The 22,793-nt window shown below is 42.2% G+C and overlaps 1 protein-coding gene across 3 annotated transcripts in view; it reads right to left on the reverse strand.

The window, feature by feature from the left end:
• piezo1 (piezo-type mechanosensitive ion channel component 1) overlaps positions 1-22,793 on the reverse strand; it is a 97,739-nt gene that overhangs the window by 40,897 nt on the left and 34,049 nt on the right. For 2 of the 3 annotated variants that reach the window (XM_056395670.1, XM_056395668.1), the window contains exons 3-9: positions 14,663-14,828; positions 13,371-13,512; positions 7,171-7,414; positions 5,123-5,336; positions 2,252-2,423; positions 1,945-2,052; positions 518-590 (exon numbers count right to left, since the gene is read on the reverse strand). In XM_056395670.1, coding sequence (XP_056251645.1) covers positions 518-590; positions 1,945-2,052; positions 2,252-2,423; positions 5,123-5,336; positions 7,171-7,414; positions 13,371-13,512; positions 14,663-14,828 — 1,119 coding nt within the window. The remainder of the gene's footprint in view (positions 1-517; positions 591-1,944; positions 2,053-2,251; positions 2,424-5,122; positions 5,337-7,170; positions 7,415-13,370; positions 13,513-14,662; positions 14,829-22,793) is intronic. The other variant, XM_056395669.1, reaches the window with a different exon arrangement.

Genomic DNA, 22,793 nt, shown 5'->3' on the forward strand with positions numbered 1-22,793 from the left:
TGTGACTGTCTGCAACACCCTGATGTGTTTTACCTGTGGTCAATTCCCCTTGCCTCCCTTGTGTGTATTTAGTCTCTGTGCTCCTGTTGTCTTGTCAGTTCATCTGCTTTACTCTGTTTGCCTTCGGGAAGTTTCCCGTGTCTCCTGCTCCTGCCCTTTTGGATTTTTTGTTTTGCTCCTGCTTTTCTCTCGACTAGTTTCCCTAGTGTTTCAGTTTTTTTCCTGGGTTTTGCCTCCATTTTGGATTTTGAGTTTGAACCAGCCCCCTTTCTGTGTTGTCTGCATTTGGGTCCAGCTGATCTCCCTCAAACATGACACACACTGCTTCATTGTGAATGAGAGAACAATCTGTTCTTTTATTAGATAGTAATATTTAAGATGTAATCTCCAGTAACCACAGTCATTCTGACCTTCTGTGCCACAAGTGACTTCTTCCAAATTATTTGCAATCACACACACACACACACACACACACACACACAGTTTCTGTCACATGAATAATTGTAGACTTTGATACCCAGATCTGTCTGACTCTCCTCAGCCACAGTTCCTCCTCTGCTGCTTCCTGTTCCTACAGGCAGGATCATGAGCTGAAACAGTAGAGCACACACCCACAGACACTTTAGGATACAGACCTTCATCTGTACATATATAGTGCATATATTTTGTTACAGACTGCGACTTGGCGCCCTATTTTCAGGCCATGCACCAACTAACACAAGCGGCACATGACAGTTTGGTATTTTGTTGACCTTGAAATTGGTGCTGCCTATCTGTGCAGTATTTCGGTACCAAGCACAGAGCACATGTGGGAGGAGAGGTGCAAACACCAGGGAGGTTCATTCAATGAGTCAACGCTAGGCGAGTTGTTGGTGTTTAAGTGCAGAGTGTGGCGTGAAGAATAGATGTCTCAGAACCACGTCTGTATGACATCCTCCAGCTGCCACTGGTCCATGTTGTCAACAAGAGCAAACTAAATACTTGGAACAAATGCACAGCAATGACAGAATGATGGGAATACTATGTAACTACACTCACTGAGCACTTTATTAGGAACAGCACGCTAACACTGGGTAGTTCCCTCAGTTCCTCATGTCATGGATTCCACCAGATGTTGAAACTTTCCTCTGAGACTCTGCCCCATGTTGACATGATGCATCACATCATTTCTGCTGATTCATCAGCTGCACATTCATGCTGCCCGACTGATTTGGATGAAGGAGATTCTGAGAACATCCTGTCTGTCCCTACGTGAGGTGTCCCTGCCGATGTCAAGCCTGTTCCTCAGTCTGCTCCTGGTCCGCTGACGCACAGCCTGTTATACTATATACAAGTATTTACTATATACTTGATGTTTACAACCCAACCTCCTCCGTTTCTCCTCCCCTTTGTTCGTGGCCAAACTAGGTGAGTAAAGTTTGCCAGGCAGCGTTGGTCTAACTGTACAGTTACACTCAGCCCCTGTCATGGACCACAACTCCTGCCTCTGGTAGCACAGTGCCCCACCCCCCGGGCATGTGACCCTCTCCAGACCTACCTCCAATGACCCCACAACACGTGTTCATGCTTGTAGATAAAGAAAATAATCTTCAACTCTCATCCTGAAACTCTTTGCGTGTGTGTGTCTTGTGTCTTATGATACATATTTTGCCTGGGGGCTTTCTTACTATGGCAAAAAGCAGCTGGAAAAGGACAGTAGAGAAACTGTCCTTTGCACGAAACAATCAATCAGAGAGCAGATCTGTATGATGTTGCAGGAAAAGTGCTATTTCATTTGAATTGATCTGAAGTAGATGCTTGAAAGGCATTTCAAGTATGTTCAATATGAATATGAGTGAAGTGGCGCCCAGAAGAGCAGGGAGGCATCAGTGCTTTTATCAATTTACCATGAAAGTCCGTACAGATTGAGGCTGATGAGTAGCTGACAGAGATATGAGTATTTACCTGTGTGTCAGCTTCATGTTCGTCTTTCTGTCGATTCCATGACCTCAACTCCATCATCTCCTCCATCATCTCCTCCTTGTTCTCCTGCTGCTCCTGCTCCTCAACCTGCTGAACACAAATAAACACCTGAGAGGAAACACATGTCCAGACTGACAGCTTTTTCTAAATGAAAAAAGAAAATGCTACAATCACTAGATCAGCTGAGCTCTCAGGTCCACTGCACAATAAGCAACAACAGAATGGACCCACACTCTGCTATGGACACAACAAACTGACTCAGCACTAATAAATAAGAAGTAGCAGATACCTGGTTAGGTGTTCCATGACATCCTGTCTTGAGAACAGTTACTATGGTGATGTAGAGAAGGAACAGTATTCCTGGGTTGACATAAACTGGCCAATCATGATTGGCATTGAGGTTGAGGTCAGAGGTCGAGGAGCAGTTTCCTGGTACGATGATGTCCTTCAGACCAAAGAGTCTACACAGGAACAGAGATAGAGAGAGAGAGAGAGAGAGAGAGAGAGAGAGAGAGAGAGAGAGGAGTTGGGGATGAATACAACAGGATTATTAACACTGTCCACAAATTGAAATAGAATAGGTTACTATGGAGGCTGGGTTATTGGAAAAAACATTGGAGAAAAGTAATACTTCCTACAACAATAATAGGAATTCATCATTTTTAGAGAAAACCTGAGTTAATATTGTTCATGTAGGAGCTTTGCATTGAAACCAATTAAACCCTATGGACTGTATCTCTAGCCACAGCTTATTTGGACCCTTAGGGACAGATGAGCTAGGAGTCCTCTGACAGTCACCCTCCACTGTGATGCAGAGGGACAGCTGTATATATATATATATGTATATATAACTTTTGTAACTCTAGTAATATTAATAATGCTGTGATCTTTGATAATGTGTCATATTATTCTCATGTTTTTTGGAAAATGTTTACCTTTTGAAAAAAGGTTAAAATACTGAAAAATTATTCATGAAAAAGATGGTGATGTCATGTGACCTATTTGTGTGTATGTACTGCACCTGTGAAGACTCTTGTAATTTCACTGAGTGAACCTGAGAAAGCCGCAGGCGAAACGTGTTGTTTGCTCTCAATGAAAGTCACAGTGATGTCATCTCATTCTTATTGTCTTTACGTCTGAGAGACATCCATGACACATGGCAACACCTGCTCCACCTGATTTATCCAAACATCTCAGGCACATTTTGTGTGTGTGTGTGTGTGTGTGTGCGTGTGTGTGTGTGTGTGTGTGTGTGTGTGCGTGCGTGTGTGTGTTGATTGATTAACAGCTGGTTAAGTGATGACACAGACACCTGGCAAGAACTCTGGTGAGGATAGATGAGAGAGAAACAGAGATCGTATGTCATAGAGGAATGCTGCACTACTTGTTCACATTTCTGCCCTTTAGCTGATGAGGGTCGGTGAGGTCATTAAGTATCAGCTGCTTGCTATTATGCTAAGTTCACACATTACGATTTTAGCCCTGATTTTCCACTCGCCGACAGTTTTGCCCCACGCCAGAGGCCGCTCTGCGTTCAGTCACTATTGGTGAAGTGATCCTAGAGGCTCACTGATGCACTGCAGACATCTAACAGATAGACACCTGCATTATAATATCTGGACCTGTCAGGGAGTCCAGATCCAGTAATGTTGTGACCCGGTTATGACTGGGCACACAAGCACGAGACGTAGGAGGAGGGGAAACCTGGGGGAGGAGTCACAGTCAGCCAGCCATTCCACACATTCCAGTCCGGAAATCACTCTTACCTCACATTCCTCTGTTCTAACTCACACATTCACTTTCTGATTTCTCCTCTGTGCCTCTGAACTCACACGATCTCTTTAATAGATACTGTAGGTTCCCTGAGAGGGGACTGAGCTTTGACTCCAGTGCCTGAGGAATATCATGCACTTCACGGTGAGGGCAGGAAGCATTATGGTGGTACGGTAAAGAGATCACAGAGAAAAAGAAACAAGTAAGGAGTGATTTCAGAGATATGCTTCCTCCATGTTAGTTTTCTTTCTCTTCTGTTTGGAAGCTACTTTTTTTAATGAAATGACTGATTCACAGTTCAACTGAAGTCCTCACCATCAGCATCAGTGCTGTTTTTGTCCGCCCTGCTGAAATGGACTTTAAATAACAGTTTACTTATCATGCTAATCACATGACGTTTCTAAAAAAAACACCTCACACAGTATCCCTCCACCTACCAGCCAAGAGTCAGGAAATATGGTCAAATCTCTCCTTCCTGAGTTACATTGTTGAATAATCAAGTGTTTTTGCAGAAAATTATGATGTCACAGTGAAGATGACCTTTGACCTTTTGTATATAAAATGTCCTTATAGACATTTGAGTTAAATTGTTAAATTGTGGCCAGAAAAGTGTTTTGTGAGGTCACAGTGTGACAGAGGTGAGCAATGAGGTTCCCTCTGGGCGTTACTGAGATATTGCATTCACAAGGCTAAACATGCATTTTGTGCGGTCACAGCGATCTTAAACCTTTGACCTTTGACCACCAAAATCTAAACAGTTCATCCCTGGATCCTAGCGAATGTTTGTGCCAAATTTGAAGAAGTTCCATCAAGGTGTTACTGAGATATCGCATCCCCATCTTCAAGCCTTGTAAGGAGTAACCCTGTATACATATACTCATATACACACATATATACATATGTGTATATATATATATATATATACATATATACATAAGTGTATATATGTAGCAATGTGTGTGTATATATATATATATATATATATATATATATATACATACACACACATTGCTACGTTTAAAAGGGATGAGACGAGTTCATGTGATTGGTCAGAGCTGACACCCCCCTGACTCCACCTGCTGAAACTATATTCCTCTTACTAATAATATATTCAGCCTGTCTTAGTTTAGACTTGGGTTTGTCTGCTTCCTGTCTCAGGTAAACAGAGCTCTTCTGTCATAGAGTTTAAAGTTATGGTGATATTTGATGATATGATTTTTTATCAATGATTGTGAATGTGTTGCTTCTTGGTGACACATTGTTTTATGTAAATGCCTGAAAATGAACCTGCAGATATCACCTGTCTCTCACATTGGAATGAAGGTGTCCTGGGGGTGAAACATAAGTGAAATCATTTGTATTAGCACAGTGTGTGCTACAGTCTTACCTGGCCCACAGACTGTGTGAGGGGAACATGGCCTGGGCCAGCAGACTCTGGTACAAGTACAGACAAACCATGTGACCGGCAGTGAAGAAGCCCACCATCACACACAGTGCATTGAAGCCCAGGTGACTGATGGGAAGGTGGTATGCCCACCACGTGCACACGCCGATGAAAAGCAGGAAGTAGACGGCTGAGAAGGCAGAGGGCAGCGTGATGCCTGGGAGGAAGAGGGAGGAGAGGTCAGAGACACACACAGAGAGAGACACACTCTATAGCCAACTGGAACATTTAACACTTCCTGTCAAACAAGTGCAATTCCCTGGAATTTAGTGTGTGCGTAACAGAATTAAAGGAAGTCTCCTGTATAAGGTGTAGAAAGCGTTACACATGTTTTGCACATTTACAGAAATAGCAGCTTCATGTTTGTGCCTCCCGTGCAGCCGGACTGTGTCCTGTGTTCTGTGGAAGTATGAGGAAAATGTCTCTCTCTAAACCACTCATATTTACAGGCTGTATCTTGCAGGAAGTGTTGATTTTCACTGACAATAGCTTAACGCCATGAGGGCATGGGAAAGTGGGCTTGATGTAACCAAAGCGTGAGAACAGCACTTTTGTTAAAAAGAGAACATGGAAGCAGCAGAGCAGTGAGTAATGACATGAGTGTTGTTGTAGTCATGGAATTAATGTTGTGGAAATGGACATTGTACTGAATACACTGGAAGCCACTGTGGCACACGACCTTTCATAGAGATGGTTAAGTGTAATGGAAAAAAAAGAGTTTGTGTTCTTAAATTTATGCACATGAATTAGTGCATGCAAACACTCAATATTGTATTATTGTAATTCATTAAATGTTCAAATGACTGTGTTCTGGGCCCATATTCATTAAGTTTCTAACTACAAATTTCCCTCCACAAGTCCTCCTCACAAAGCTGCTGAGACCAACTTTTCCTCAGGTAAAGTGAAAACTCCTGAGCGTAGAGTGCGACTCCGCTGCAATGGATGACGTCATTTCTCATGGATGAACTCGCTTCCAAGAGGTAAACTGTGATTGGTCGATGAAAGACCCGCAGTAATAATAAAGAAACACTGAGAAATAAACAAATACAAATGAAATAATAACGGATTACATGCTGTTTACTAAAGCAGTGCGTTCTCCAAAATGCATCAGTATGATCAGGTTTGTGTCGACCCGAGAGAATTCATTTTACCCTAAAAACTTACATTCAATTCTCTCAATGGAAAAAAAAAAACTCTAAACAAATGATGTAAAGGAAATGGTATGAATTGTTCTCTGAATTGTCTACAGAGACATTTGTTGTTTGGTGAATAGATCGGCTTACAGACGGCTGGGAGATCTCCAAGTTGTCAGCATTATAAAGCTTCATTTTATCTGTTGCTAAGTAACACAGCGCTGCCAACTTACACTTCATTTCTGCACTGATTGTGTTGTTTCGGTTGGTAGGAGATGTTAATGAATCCTTTACAAACTCCACAACGATCATCAGTCGCTATGGAGTCGTATCTTTTCAGTAATTCAGCATCATGTAAGGTTTCCAGAACACTGTGACGTGATCGACAGCAGCCCTTTAAGATTCTTTGTGATTTGGTCGTAGTGAGTTAGGACTCCTCTCCACTGCCTCTAACTTTTCCCAGACTTAGGAGCTACTTTTAGAGCTAAGTGTCTTTGTAAATACGGGCCCAGATAATTCATGCAAACAAACTATTAATATAAGAGCACAAGTTAGTCATTTGTGTACTATAAGTTTCCTGCACTATATCTGACAAGGTTTGTCATTTTTTGACAGAAAAAAAAAAATGACACTTAATTTCTCAACTGTCAAAGCCTTTACATCATGACTCTGTGTGGTGCAGCTCTAATTAGTGTCAGACGCCTGAACTCAAACTAATTAAAGGTGACACAGCATCAGCAAAAAGACATTTCAAGCTGAGCGCTTGAGGTGTGAACCAGGTTCCACTGTCTGGACTGTGCTAGCACCAGCGTCTTCTTCTTCATGTGCTGCGAAATGTTGTGACACACATCACCGTACCTGCCAAAGCCAGCAGGCTGATGGCTAAGATCCTCCCCAGGTCCCGCAGAACTTTCCGAGCCGTGGCCTTCAGACGCTCGGCCAGCTGCTTGGCTCTGGTTGCCGTGGAAACCTCTTCATCGGGGTCACAAGGTAATGACCTCTCTTCATCATCTTCTTCGCCTCCTGATGTCTCTTCATCCTCTTCTTCATCCTCCTCCCCTCCTTCTTCATCTGTAGTTTTATCTGTTGGGTCTTCTTCTAGCTGAGGCGGGAAAGGGACAAAAAGAAAGTAAATGACGGTTTAGTCAAACGTTCACTGGAAGTTTTTAGGTTTTTTTTCAGTTACAGCGCAAACTAAATTCCTCCACACACACACACAGGCTGTGTGTAGCTCCTAACTAACTGATCCTAATGCTGTCAGATTATGACATTTAACCCTTGTGCTGTCTTCGGGTCAAGGAAGGAGGAAGGGAGGAAAGAAGGAAGGAAGGAAGGAAGGGAGAAAAGGAAAGAAGGAAGGGAGAATAGAAGGAAAGAAGGAAGTAAGGGAGAAAAGAAGGAAGGAGGGAAGGAAGGAAGGAAAGAAAGAAGGAAGAGAAACAAGAAGGAAGGAAATGAAGGAAAGAAGGAAGGAAGGGAGAAAAAAAGGTAGGAAGTAAGGGAGAAAAGAAAAGAAGGTAGGAAATAAGGAAGGGAGGAAGGACGGAAAGAAAGAAGGAAGAGAGAAAAGAAGAAAGGAAGGAGGAAAGAAGGAAAGAAAGAAGGGAGGAAGGGAGAAATGAAGAAAAGAAGGTGGGAGGGAAGGAAGGAAGGAAAGAAAGAAGGAAGAGAGAAAATAAGGAAAGAAAGAAGGGAGGAAGGGAGAAAAGAGGGTAGGAGGGGAGAAAAGAAGGAAATAAGGAAGGAAGGAATGAAAGAAGGAAGGAAGGAATGAAGAAAAAAGAAGGGAGTAAAGGAGGATGAAAAGAGGGAAGGAAAAGAGGAAGGGAAGAAGGAAGCAGAGAGCACGGCAGGAGGAAAGAAGGACAGAAGAATTGGGTCATTTTGACCCAAAGACAGCACAAGGGTTAATGACAGCAACCGAAGGTGTGTGTAACAGATTTTCATCAGTCGTATTTATTTTCCACAAGTAAAAAGAGTTAAAAGAGAACTATGATGTTCCTATAAAAGTCCATGATATCATGGGAATAAGAAGGTGGACTCAAGCTCACCGTGCCATCAAACAAACAAATGACTTGCTGAGATTTTTTCAAGTACCTTTAAACAGTTATCTGGACAGTAAGTGTTGATATATTGAGAGTAAGTGATGACAAGATAATGATACATGTGATCACCAACACTGCAGTCATCTCTCACAGACAGTAAGAGGATTTAACAGCAATACTACAGATAAACAGATCTGCAGGAAGAGAGTTTTCCCAGAGCACTCGGTAAAAGTTTTTTTTACATGCAGCTTTAAATATATCACTCTTTATAAATATTTAGAAACAAAGAAATGAGATGACGGTGGATACGCCCCGATTCTTTGAAACTAAACAACCCACTCTTTGCACCAGTAGTAATCCAGACTTTCTACAACCAAACTACTGGTTGGTTACTGGCAGACCCTCAGTGTGTGCTGTGGTCTGTACACGCACAAGGATGCTGTGTCGACCTGCAGATAAGTGCCCCCCCCCCACCCCACACACACACACACACACACACACACACACACACACACACCACACACACACACACACAACACTGTGACCAGATGTTTATGCAGCCACAGGCTTTTGTCATAGAAACATACAGTATATCAAACTGCTTTTTTATACCTCTGCATGATTCTCCTGTATTCCTGTGTAAATGTTTGAGTGTATGGAAGCTTTTACAGGACCTCTGCTTACATCGCAGTGTATGTCTGCTTTATGGGACAGGGCAGCTGCCGGGGGTTGTAACGCTACGCTGAACACACACACAGATTGAACCATTTTCACTGCATGTTTCAAAGATTACAGGCAGAATATAAAAATAGAAAAACCCCTCCTCCTCATTGCACCGTTGCCATTGACTGCAGATGTAACATCCCTGTGAACACACAGTTTAGAGTAGTACCAGCAACACATTCAGTCCTGATGTGCAGTAACAGGTGGCACAGATCTAATGTTACTAGACAGGAATATCACACCAAATCATCCTCCCTGTACTGCTACAGAGCGGATCGCTGGCAGAGGAGAGCGGTCGGCTCGGGGGAACCCTCTGAATGATTTGACACAGTCAGTCCTGTGATAGCTAGCGACCTGTCCAGAGTGCACCCCGCCTCTCACCCAGTATCAGCTGGATTGGCTCTAGCCCCACCCCCCACCCCCACGGCTCTCATGGATAAATCATTCAAGAGACAATCCAAGTGCATCTAAGAAGTGATAATCCCTGTAACACATAGAGGTCTTCAGAAATATTGTTCACTATAGCAAAATGGTAGTTACTGGATGTAACTCCACTTCTACGAGCATTGCCCCCCTGATCTTTGTACTGGCCTGATCGGGGCGTAGTGACCGCACACTGGGATCCCATATAAACACCCAAGCACATACGCTGCTCCCCTCCTTTCAGAGCTCAACAGGATAAATCATCTGACTCTGTCTGGACTGTCTGTGGTCAAATCCTGATTTTATAACCATGACATCCTCTGACAAAATCATCCATCCATCCAATATCTATACCACTTATCTTTGTAGGGTCGCGGGGGGGCTGGAGCCAATCCCAGTTTACATTGGACGAGGGCGGGGTACACCCTGGACAGGTCACCAGTCTATCACAGCGCTGACATATAGAGACAAACAACAGCTCACGCACACACACATTCACACCTATTGGTACTTTAGAGTTGCCAGTTAACCTAATGTCTTTGGACTGTGGGAGGAATCCGGAGAACCTGGAGAGAACCCCCGCAGGTGCAGGGAGAACATGCAAACTCCACACACAACCCAGAACCTTCCCACTGGGAGGCAACAGCACTGACCACTGACCCTGTGACAAAATCAGCAAACACATAAATGAAAGTCAAAGACTGAGCTGTGATATCAGCTGGATTTACTGTAACATGAACACTCAGAGAGAACGTTAGAAGAGACGGAATGTCTTTCTTTTTTAAAGTTACTTTATCAGAGAGAGAGAGAGAGAGAGAGAGAGAGAGAGAGAGAGAGAGAGGATGACACTCAACAAAATGCCACAGGCTGGACTCAAACCTGTGGCCATCGCGACAAGGACTAAACCCAAATGTCACACTTTCAACCAGGTGAACCACCGGGGCCGGAGACAGATTACCTTTGTTACTCAGTCTCTCACACAGAGCACAGCCTCCGTCTGGATCCACAATAGTTTAATCTTTATTTACTTCAGCTCCAGAACGTAACAGACTTTTATTAGAGGCAGGTCTTTATGTCTGACTCCCTCTGTTTGATATGTAGAGTTGGTCATAGTCGTTAGTACGAAGCCTCGTTACCGATGACTTCTCTCTCTCCCTCCCACCCCCCCCCCCACCCCCCTCGATAGAACCTGTGTGGTCCAGAAACTCAGTGAGGCCTCAGCTGACCAGTGGTAAAAATATGAGTCAGTGAGTCAGGGACATTCCAGATGCTGCTGTTGCAGTCCAGACAAAAACCTACGCATGTTTTCATAGAGCTGGAGTTACAACCACTAACTACTATTTGACAACGACCAGTAACTGATTGGGTGAGAGAAGAAATAACAGAACAAGCCTAAAACCACAGATGAGGTAGGATCTGCGCAGGGGTCAGGAATGACACCATGACACTGCAGCATCAGTTCCCCTCAGACAGAGCCCCAAGCAGCAGATGACACACTGAACCAGCAGACATGTCTCTGAGGTACGACACGCCCCTAAACAGAGCGGTCCAGGTGGAGTAGCGGAATGCACTCTAAGGCCTACAGGGTGGGGGGGGGGGGGGGGGGGTGTTACGAGCCACAGCGTCATAACTGTAAAAGCTGTTATTAAGTCTCATGCTCCACCGGTTCTGTTTCCCCTCCTTTGTGTGTGTGTGTGTCCATTCCTGATTTTGTCTTTCTCCCTGCCTGTGTTTATGTGTGTCTCTGCTAGGTGTGGCTTCCTGGTCCCGGCTCCCACCAGGACACTACTAGTCTCTGCCAGATCATTCAGTGTCCCTCACCGTTCAGATGCTACAGCCTCCTCTCTCAACTCTCAGGTCTAGTTTCCTAGCATTGCTGCTTTTTATTTGAACAACAGCTAATGATACAACCGTTAAAAAATAACCAAGGGCCTTAAAACCTCAAGTTTTTATGAAAAGAAAAGTTACATGTTATCAAGGTTGCTAGGTCACAGGAGGCATGCTTTGTGTCGCAGCGGCAAGGACACAGCTGGTGACGCAAAGCAAAAATCCTCTGTAGACCAGACCTTCTCATTACGGTTCGGCCTGAGTGGTCTATGAAGGATCATGCCTTCGTGCATCCTGCAAAGGATGCTGGCCCTGAATCGGGACACAGCTACTGTTACCATGTGGCATTGAGGCCGTTTCATCCTGAGGGCGGCACTCCAGGAAAGCTCATGAGGTGACCAATATAGAAAAGTTTCATTCTCTGAGGAGCATGACTGTAGTCTGAACATTTCATTACAACTTAATAGCATCTGTCCCGTTGGAGGTACAGTCGTTGCAGAAGAATCAAAAGCACAAAATATTTTGTTACCTAAAATGAAGAGTCATCCTCAGCGATCATGAATATGTGAGAATCCTATCAGTTGTTTTTTGTTATACCCTGTCACAGACCACAGTCAGGGTCAAGGGTCACAGAAATGACTAGGACTTATCCTCTGGGGATAATGAATGTCCACAGAAGAAGTAGCTCTTGAGATATCTTGCTCTGGAAGTGTTGGACACACTGATCGACAAACAGACTGACATTGTCATGACTACAGACTCTGCTGCTTGTAAGAAAATGTGTTCATCGCATGTGACTGTTTATCACATCAACATGAAAAACTTTCTAAACTTGTACTGGAATATGTCTTTTACTCAGATTCCACTGTCTCCTCCTTTCCTGGCCGACAGCTTGGTACTGTTTGTTTGGGCGGTTGCCCTGGAGACAGAGAAGAATGAAAGTGAGAAGGTAAAATAAAAGGAGAGAGAGAGGTGGAAACACAGATCAGCCAGAAAGAAGGAGGAGTATGAGGATGAGTTTAAACCAGGTACATTTCAACAATAGTTTTAAGTTATTGGTGCATTACTTGAATATTTCCATTCTGAGTCTTTCCACTTTTTCCTCCAACTACATTTCAATATTGTACCAATGACATGGCCACAGCGTTTGAGTTTGCAAACTGTAAATGAAATAACAGACAGGCTCATTAAAACACAGCTGTCACTTTTTTCACATTTTTCTTCCTTCTGTTCCCATGTCCATCTTTTCTCACCTCTTTTCTTCAGAAATGGTTCTTTAAGGATATATAAGGAATTTATCTGAAAGGCGAACTACTCTCTACTCTTCTTTCACACTTATTAAGTGAGAAAGCAGATACATCTAGGAGAGGGTTGTTGGCTTTTAACAAGGCCTGAGAGACTCAGGGTTGCCACCTATTGCTGTTTTCCCACAACTGTCCCAGAAAATGTAGATTCTTTCCCAGTTTTTGTGGAAATACACTTCTAATTTAGAATTTCATAGTTTCAAATAAAACTTCATTTGTTTCCTTCAAATGCTTTTCTGTTTCTTCCTGGTTATGTCCAATCCTGTGTCAGTAAATGTATGAAAACATATAGAAAAATGGCTGGTGACAACATTACATTAACATTTTTATTTGTTGCACTTGCAAATGATTTGTTGTCCCACTTGCAAAACTTTTGCGGCCCACCAGTGGGCCCTGCCCCACAGGTTGAGGACCACTAGTCTACATGAAAATCTCAGTTTGGAAGGAATTAATCTGACATACAGCAAAAAAAAAGACGAGAGCTCATCATAAAGCAACAAAATAAAGAAAGTGTTAAATTAAGCTCATCATTTAGGCCTGCAGGTCTCAGGCTGGTTTAACTTACTATGGCAACAAAACCCACACTGCAAATGCAAACCTGACTTAAGTGAATGAAGCTGATGATGAACCTGATTATCCAGTGATGTCACTTCATATAACAGCACCTCCACATTGTTTATCAATCACCATGTCCACTTGGATTTTAGTCTAATAACACACACACACAATGACTCACCGATGTAATATTGGCAGCAGCCACCATTTCCCTGTTCCTGACCAGTCTGCTGCAGAGGACAACTGTTACCAAGGCAACCACGCAGACGCCTAGATCAGGACACAGAAGGCGTAACACACTCCAAGGATCGTCCAAGGGAAGCCTGAGACATACACACATCGACACGTGTAAAGGTCAAGAGAGGTCAAACATTTCACCTGCAGTAGATGCAACTTAAATCTTGTTTTCTGCTGAATGGAGCGGCTGGACTGTGTTGTAGAGACGTTTCATTCTTCACTTCTTCTGTTATCTTGTTTCCTAAAATATTCTACACAGAGTTTTACAATATCATAACAATGCTCTTATTCCTGTTTTTGTAAATGTTCATATTTAATACTTGTGTTGTATGTGCTAAAATGATTTATTACTGTTTATAACTCACATTTGTACTTTAGTTAATATTAAGTTAATATTCTACACAGTACATTGTGCCTATGTTTTTATATATATATATATATATATATATATATATATATACACACATATAAAAATATGCACTTTATTTAATCAAGAAGTCACATTAAGATCAAAATCTCATTTACAAGTGAGACCTGATTACAGAAAAATAAAAGAAATAAAAAGAAATATGAATAGCAGAAGTACATATATTCAGTGATGTAAATCTACATTCAGATGTGTATTCATACAAACAAGGTTTGTACACAGGTGTTTATATAAACAGTGATCCGAGTATACATTTGAATGCATTTAAATATGCATTAAGATACACAACCAGGTAGACAATAAGTTGACGACTTAAAGGCTCTTAAGTGCAAGTTAGAAAAGAGATTAAGTAAAACAATTACACCTCAAGTCAGTAAGACGTCTAATCAAGTTTTTGAACAGGCCTGTTGATATCAGCGTGTCAAGGTTTAATCTGTTCTGTAAATTATTCCACGCAAATGGGGCGTGATATCTGAAGGCTGAAGATTGGTATTTACTGCTGGAACATATAAAGTCAGCCAGTCCTGAGAACGTGTGTTAAAAGTAGAAGGTCATGGGCACAGCAGCAATGATACATGAGGAGGTAATTTCTAGAGTAGACCTTTATAAAGTGATTGACAGTAGTGTTGATCTCGCCTGATAGAGAGGGGACTTCAGATACAGCACAGAGGCATGAAATCTGCACTATAGCAGACTATTATCTGGATTAATATGCTCTCATATTTTAATGAACACCCTTTTCCCCAGTCACTCCTCCAACCATCAATGACAGTGGCATGGATAACTGGTGCTAAACACTGGTTACATACCTGGAGACTCCTATATGTCTGGTTATGGTGTCCCATTGTGAGCAGTTGTCTCCTATGGCGATGCTGAGAGGAGGATATGTATACAGGACCGTCTGAAAGCAGATGTGAGCCAGTAGAAACAGCAGACTGGTACAGAATACTGCTCTGATGAAGCGACCTGTGTGACCTGGAAGACAAAGAGACAAGAACAGAGACCACTGTCAGGAGAGGCAGACCAAAACCAACAATGAATGTATGTACTAACAAGTATTGTGTATGTATCCAAAGCCTGATATCTCTTACTCCTCTGTGCCCCCCCCCCCCCCACACACACACACACACACACACTTTGTTGTTCAAAAACTATTAAATCTGTAGTTTAGTTTGACTCAGTCCCACACACTCCCAAACATATCCCAAATACTCACTAGAGCATCAAATGTGGATTCATTCATTGTAATAAGTGCCTGAGGCTCCTGTCTCGTCTCCACAGAAAGCAACTCCACACACAGACCCCTAGATGGCGCTTCAACGTCTCGCTGCTCAAACACTCAAACCTTGACAGGTTTGAGTGTTTGAGCAGCGAGAGTTGGCTCCTTCATGGACATAAATGACTCTCCAAACAACACACTAACATTATTCTGGGAAACAGCAACACGGAAAAATAATCTCATGTTAGTCTCACAAGCCGAAAAGAGAGACGGCACAGGACACGAGCTGGAAAACACTAGTGCACAAAAGAAAATCTCAGTAAACTTGTAAACATACAATTCAGATATATGTCATAACAAATAACAACTAGCAACTAAAACACAATTATTTTGAATATAATAATAAATCATGAATGTTTGCAACAAATCACCTTCAACAAAAGATTAATAAAAGCTCTTTACCTCATGAGAAGACACAAAAAAAATCTGTCCATTAGGTTTTGCAATTTAATTTTTCCAACATAATATAAACAATTGTACCCTTCCCCTCTTCCTGGAGCAGAGACAAACAACTTTGGCATAAAGAGACCATCAAATACAAAATAGGGAGTTTGGAAGTCCAGAGTTCAACAACAGCCAAAGACAACGATAACGTCCCTGTATGTCACATATCACACAGATAGCGCAGTAGAGATGATGTGTATAAACGTCCAACACCATGAGGCAAAAGGTGAATACACAGACCCTTTGACAATGACAGGAAACCAAGCAGACGCACTAGATGAAGCATTTACAGCATTATCACGTTGATGATGAAGCAATAAAGCCCCAGGCCCAGAGTCAATCCACCACATGTAAACACTGCTAATATTACAGTGACACTGATGCCTGATGAAGATCCAACCTGCCCATCAGATCAATACACACACAGAAAACATCAACAAAACTTCATCCACTAGAATTAAAACATATTCAAAATCAAATTCATATTGATCAAAGGTTTTATTAAAGGAAGACATGTGTATAATAATACACACAGGCTGTTTAACAAATCCATTAGTTTTCACAGAACAATGAGGATACAGCTTCACTGACAGTTATTCATCAGCTGACTCAAAACACATTACAACTCATCAAAAAGGCCATAGTCACAATTAACAGGTTAACATCAAGTAAACATCAGGGTAACATCAGGTTAGCATCAGGTTAACATGATGTTAACATGAAGTTAACATCAGGTTAACATCAGTTCTCGGAGTCACACTGCTTTATTAATGAATTTGTCCTTAACATTGACAAAATGCAAGTTCTGGAAATCAAGCTAAGCATGAGTGAGTTAACATGACTCTGATGCAAACTGCTCCAACCCCCCACCCCACCCCCCACCCCCCTCCCGGCTAAGTTTCACTGCACCCAGCACTTCACCTCACTGTCTCAGCGTAAAACAATACGCTTCAGTATCCTCCCATAAACTTCAGGAGGGGATATCTCTGCACTGCTCACAGGAGCCTCGGACTCTCCACAGTAAGATACTGTATATTTTAGAGCATATTTCAATTAAAACGTCACTGTAGCTTTATAGATATATAATCTGTAACTATTCCACAATAAAATGTCTAAAAACATCTAGACCTATGTTCTCTATGTTGTTGAGTTGAGTTCTTACATTATCACAAATGTTTCCATCAATTCTCAAACCAGAGAAATCTGTGATTTTAATCCTGGTAACGTTTCATTGGTCGCCTGTCAATGACATCATATCCTCTATGATCATGTGTCAGTGTGTTTGTCTGACAGAAGCTCAACATTGACTTTTACTTAGTTTTAAGCCACATACACTTTTGACATCTTGGTGGTTTTCAGCTCTGTATTTGAAGCAGATGAAGGATTTTAGTCGTCGGACGTCTGGATCTGAAGTTTTCAGAGAAACAAGCTGAGGAAATGTTAGACAGCTCAGCTCCCAGCTGCTGGAGACGTCCTGTGCTGTGTCACTGAAGAGCGTCGCTGAATCTCTGAGTTTTAAAGTCAAACTGCTTTATTCAGTGTTTCTACTGGTTTTAATCCCCTGGTGTGTTTGTTATGGAGAGGAGGACACCTCTGTGGATAATTCAGCTGCTGCTAAAAACCTGCTGAACGTCTGCTTCATAAGTTATCAGAGAAACAATCAGAACAAAGGTTAGCATCAATCTCAGCTCCAGCTCTTCCCTGAGTCTCTCTCCTCCGTACAGCGTCGCTCAAACTCTGACTTTAAATGTCAAACTGCTTCATTCAGTGTTTTTAACAGTTAGAATCTGTGTTAGAACACTGACACTGAAGGAATCCAAACCGAGAGGAGCTTACTGAAATAGCAGTGAGGACAACCACTCCCATGATCCCACGCTATTTCATGACGTCACCCAACACCGTCTTTTATGCTGATTTTTTTTTTTCTCATTCAATTTTTATTGAATTTTCTTAGATACAAAACAACACATACCAACATACAAAACACACAAAAACAGCCCCCCCCCCAATCCCACCCCACCACCAGTTCAATCACAATTACACGCTAACTGTGTCCTTATCCAGTCAGAGTATAATGGTATATAGTGTCCATAATGAAATTGTGCCTTGTTGAGCATTGTTAATCCTTGCTGACGACAGTTCCAAATATGCGATATTCAAGAAACTCCGAAGCCAATGAGTTTTGGAGATGTCATGAGGAGGCTTCCAACGTTGGACTATAATCTTTTTGGCTGCTGTCAGTCCTGCCAGCCAAATTTTGCGTGATTTTTCTGTTAGAGATAGCTTGGATTCGTCATTCAAAAGATGTACAAAGGGGTCCATTGGCAGTTGTATTCCCACTAAGTCACTTAACGTTCTTATAACCTTCCCCCAGAATTCCAAAATCCCGGGGCACTCCTATACAACATGAACAAACGAGCCCAAGGTTCCAGGGGTGCAGAATGTGCAATACGGGTCATCTGTTAATCCCATACGATGTCTGATCGCAGGTGTTACATATGCTCTATGACAAAAATTTCAAGTGTATGTATTGGTGGTTTGGGTTTTTGGAAGCACCAATTATGTTGCTCCAAATTGTACCCAGTCCAGATCCCGCTGTAATTCCCCTACATCTCTGTCCCATGCTCTCATTCCTGCCGAGGGTGAATATTTTGTAGAGTTTAATTGATCATATAAATATGATACTATCCGTCTAGGAGCATCCTGCAACCAGCCTAGAACGGGATGACTTTTTAGTTCTGCTCCCCAGGGAACCCTGTAGGCCTTACATGCAGACCTCAGTCTAAAATAAAAGAAAAGAGAATGCTTATCAATTCCATATTGAGAGATCATTTCCTGAAAGTCAAGGATATTTCTTGACCCATTGATGTCATTAAGAGTTCTAATGCCTTTCTCTTCCCAATCCTTATTAATGAATGGTTTCCCCCCAGACAGAATATGATTATTGTTCCATAATGGAGATGACTTACACCAAATACTTTTATGACCTATAAATCTCTCCACTGCTCTAAACACCTGCAATAGATAAGAAAATATGGGACCATAATGTAAGCCACACTTCTTAGAAGAAATGCCCATCAGGAGAAAATCTTTCAACCTTATGGGTGCGATTAAATCTTGCTCCATACTTTTCCAGGAAGAAACTTTATCGTCATCCATCCAAAACTTAAGACTTCTCAGCACAAACACCCAGTGATATAATTTAAAGTTAGGACATGCCCATCCTCCATTGGGCTTACTGTGCTGGAGCACCGACCACTTTATACTAGGTCGTTTGTCCTTCCAAACATAACTTCTCAATAAGGAGTCTAATTTTTGCCAATAGCCTGATGGGGGTGGCAGTGGAACCATAGAGCTAATGAAGTTAATGCGGGGTAAGATATTCATTTTAATGGTCGCTATACGAGCCGGTATTGATGCTGGCAAATGTTTCCATCTACTGATGTCATCTTCTATATTTTTTAAAGCTAGAGAGAAATTAGTTTTAGCGATAGTCGTTAAGGATGTGCTGATTCTAATACCCAGGTAAAGTACTTCCTGTTTAACGCTTATCTGCGGGGGGATGGACACATCCTTCTGGTCTATGTTAAGAAGCATTAATGCTGATTTTGATAAATTAACTTTATAACCAGAGAAGTACCCAAAGTACTCCAAAATTTCTAATACAACTGGGAGTGACCGTTGAACATCCGCCATATATATCAGTGTGTCATCTGCGTAAAGCGAAGTTGAGTGTGATGTTGTACCTACTGTTATAGGGGAGATTCGATGACAGCTTTTAATCAAATGTGTCAGCGGTTCAATGGATAAATTAAAAATTAAGGGAGAAATCGGATCTCCCTGGCGAACCCCCTGTTATATATCAAATAGTTCTGAAAAGCTTCCTCCTACACACACCCGGGCTGAGGGATTAGCATACAGGATCTTAACCATATTGATAAAGTTATCACCAAACTTGAATTTTTTCAGCATCTTCCAAAGATATGGCCATTCCAAGTGATCCAATGCTTTTTCAGCATCGAGAAATAGCAAACCGCATTCAGGTGGGATCTTATTTGTTGCACTCAGTATGTGGAGGAGTCTGCGGATATTATCGTCCGCAAGGCGGCCCTTAATAAAGCCAGTTTGGTCTGTGCTAACTATTTTCCCAATGATTGTCTCAAGTCTGCTAGTTAACACCTTCGAAAATATTTTAAGGTCCGCATTTATCAGTGAAATTGGTCTGTAATTGGCACATTCCAGGGGGTCCTTTCCAGGTTTGGGTATAACTGTAATCAGAGCTGTATTCAGATCTCTATGGAAAAAGCCCTGTTCAATAGCATAGTTCAATGTTTCCAACCATAATGGTCCAACAACATCCCAAATAGCTAAATACAGCTCTACCGGAATGCCATCTATACCAGGCGTTCGTCCCTTATTGGTGCCTTTAACTGCTTGTAGTAGCTCATCCAATGTAATTGGAGCATCTAAATTTATGGTGTCTTCTTCAGATAGACTAGGGAGATCCAATCCACTGAAAAGCTTAGTAAAATCGTCCTCCGATGGGACACAGCCACCCATGTACAGATCTTTGAAATAGTCTCTAAATGTCTCATTTATTTCTTCTGTTGATGACACTACTCCTCGTTTCGCACATTTAATAGCTGGTATGGCCCTTTTAGCTTCCTGTTGTTTAAGCGTAAGCGCCAGTAGATGGCTTGGCCTGCTGCCCTCTGCATAGTATTTGTGCTTAGTTATATGAATCATGTATTCTGCTCTGCGTCTTAGTAGATCGCTTAATTCTGCTTGTTTAGTTTTGAGCTTGTTTTCAGTTGTTATGCTATAGTTCCCCTTGAGCAGTTCCTCTAGATTTTTACACTCCTGCTCCAGTAGGGAGATGTTTTGCATCCGGCTCTTGTGCAGATACGAACTGAAACTACTGCATTATTGCGAATAAAGCCTTTAACCGAGGCCCAAACCACTGTCAAGTCTGTAACACTATTTTTATTTATGGATATAAATTCAGTCAATTTTGCTTTCAGTTGGGTGATAAATTCTTCATTTTTTAATAGGGTACAATTGAATCTCCATCTAGAGGCTATATTTTTAATGTTCCCATACTTAAACGATGAACTAATGGGGTTATGATCAGACAGGAGTCTGGGCAAAAATTGTACTGAGTGTACAGAGGGCAGCAATCCAGATGAAATCAGCATATAATCAATGCGGGAAAAAGTTTTGTGTCTCGAGGAGAAAAACGTGTAGTCTTTAACAAAAGGGTTCTGCACCCGCCATACATCCACCAGGTTTAAATCTTTTATAAAACAATTTAAGGCTTTGGATGCAGAGTCTTGGGGGCCCACCATAACTGAGTTGGATTTATCCAAATTAACATCAATGAAAGCATTCATATCTGAGCCTATGTACAATTGATAATCGTTCAGCTTTAGTAGTTGTGATGTAATTGAGGGGAAAAACTCAGCCTCAAAGATGGTTGGTGCATAGATACTGACAAACACAACTTTTTTGCCTTGAATAGATGTACAGCAAAAAGCTAAGCGTCCCTTCTTGTCAGAGCCCACCTTTTCAACTGCTAGATTAATGTTGCGTTTCATCAATATCATCACTCCTTTAGTACGGGTGCCGTCAGCGGAAGCCACTACAGATTTATAAAGGTGGTTTTGAAATGAAAAGTGTCCTCAAGTCTAATGTGCGTTTCCTGTAAAAGTGCGACGTCTACCTTCTTTCTACGTAGATAATCTAAAACCTTTGTATGCTTATTTGGAGAGTTCAGGCCTCTGACATTAAATGACATTATGTTAAAACTCTCTAGTGAATCCTTGTTATCAAGATTTCCTTGACACTGGTGATTTAATTTGGTGGTGGAACCTGGTGGTGGAACCTGGCGGTGCCCCCCCCCCCCCCAATCCAGCCCTTTACCCCACCCCACCCCAATCCCATCTCCCCCCTCACTTCGTAACATCAGTGAGCAACACTCAGCAATGTCTAACACCGAACACTGTATGTCCCCAATGTTAAATTACAAAGAAAATGTACCCATATAACCACATGTGAAAAAGGTACAGAGTAGCAAACCTTACTCTCCGACTATCCTGCCTTTAGTAAGCACAGAGCATATAACCGTTATAACATTCATTCATCCCAGTGAATACCATGGACTTGACCGTCACTTTGAAATGACGTCATCAGCGCCGGTTCTCACCTTGCGGTCGATAATGCAAACAAAAACAAAAAGCACCCGAGGTACAGTATAAACACATACGTCCGTAGTCTTCAAAACAAGATATTCCATAATTAAAAACAAATTAAACACTGACGGCATTTATTATCCTCCGTTCTTCATTACAGTGTTATATAATTCAAATCAATACACAGTATTGTCCTTTTACTGTTTAGCCCTTGGTGCAGTGCAAAAAATAAAAACACGGGCGGGAAATAACCTTACAAATGTACCTCGGTTTTCATGACGAAAGAACCTGTTACAGCCATGGTACATACACTTATCAATGTTGTAATATTTTCAGTCACGGTTTTTATAACGTTAACTGTTACTGCTCACCCATTTCCTCCAAGCATCTAACTTTACTTTATCCCTGGTTTTCTTCCTCGCTGTCCCGCACCGACAGATTCAGGGCCTCTCTCGCGTCTTCCACCGAGTTAAACGACATCTTCTTGCCCTTGTAGTTTACCTTCAGAATCGCTGGATAGACGAGGTAGGAATCTATTCCTTTTTGTCGTAGTTTGGCGCGGGTCTCCCTGTATGCCTGACGCTCCCGCACCGTCCCCGGACTGAAGTCAGCAAAGAACCGCAGCTTGGTGCCGTCGGGGAGGGATGGGTTAGCCTTCCTAGCTCCCTCCAGGATCGCCTGCCGGTCAGCGTGATGCAGAAGTCTGAAGATCATGGTTCGGGGTCCCGACGTATTGTTAGAGAAGATGCGGTGAGCTTTTTCGACCTCCAAGGTACTGTGGGAGCTTTTAAGCGATGGTATCCATTTTGGCAACATCTTTTGAAGATAGCGCCCGCAGGTAAGTTGACCAGTCTCACATTGTTGCTCCTGGATCTGTCCTCCAACTCATTAATTTTCTTTTGAAGCTTGGTCAGCTCCGCGAGACAGGTGCTACTGTCTTTTTCGCTTTGACGCACGTTAGCTTGAATGCTATCCAACCGCTTGAACACTGTGTTGAACTTTTCAGCATGCTCCTCCAATTTCTCATTC

Source organism: Seriola aureovittata, chromosome 14 (assembly GCF_021018895.1).
Source record: "Seriola aureovittata isolate HTS-2021-v1 ecotype China chromosome 14, ASM2101889v1, whole genome shotgun sequence".
In the NCBI taxonomy this organism is placed as follows: Eukaryota; Metazoa; Chordata; class Actinopteri; order Carangiformes; family Carangidae; genus Seriola; species Seriola aureovittata.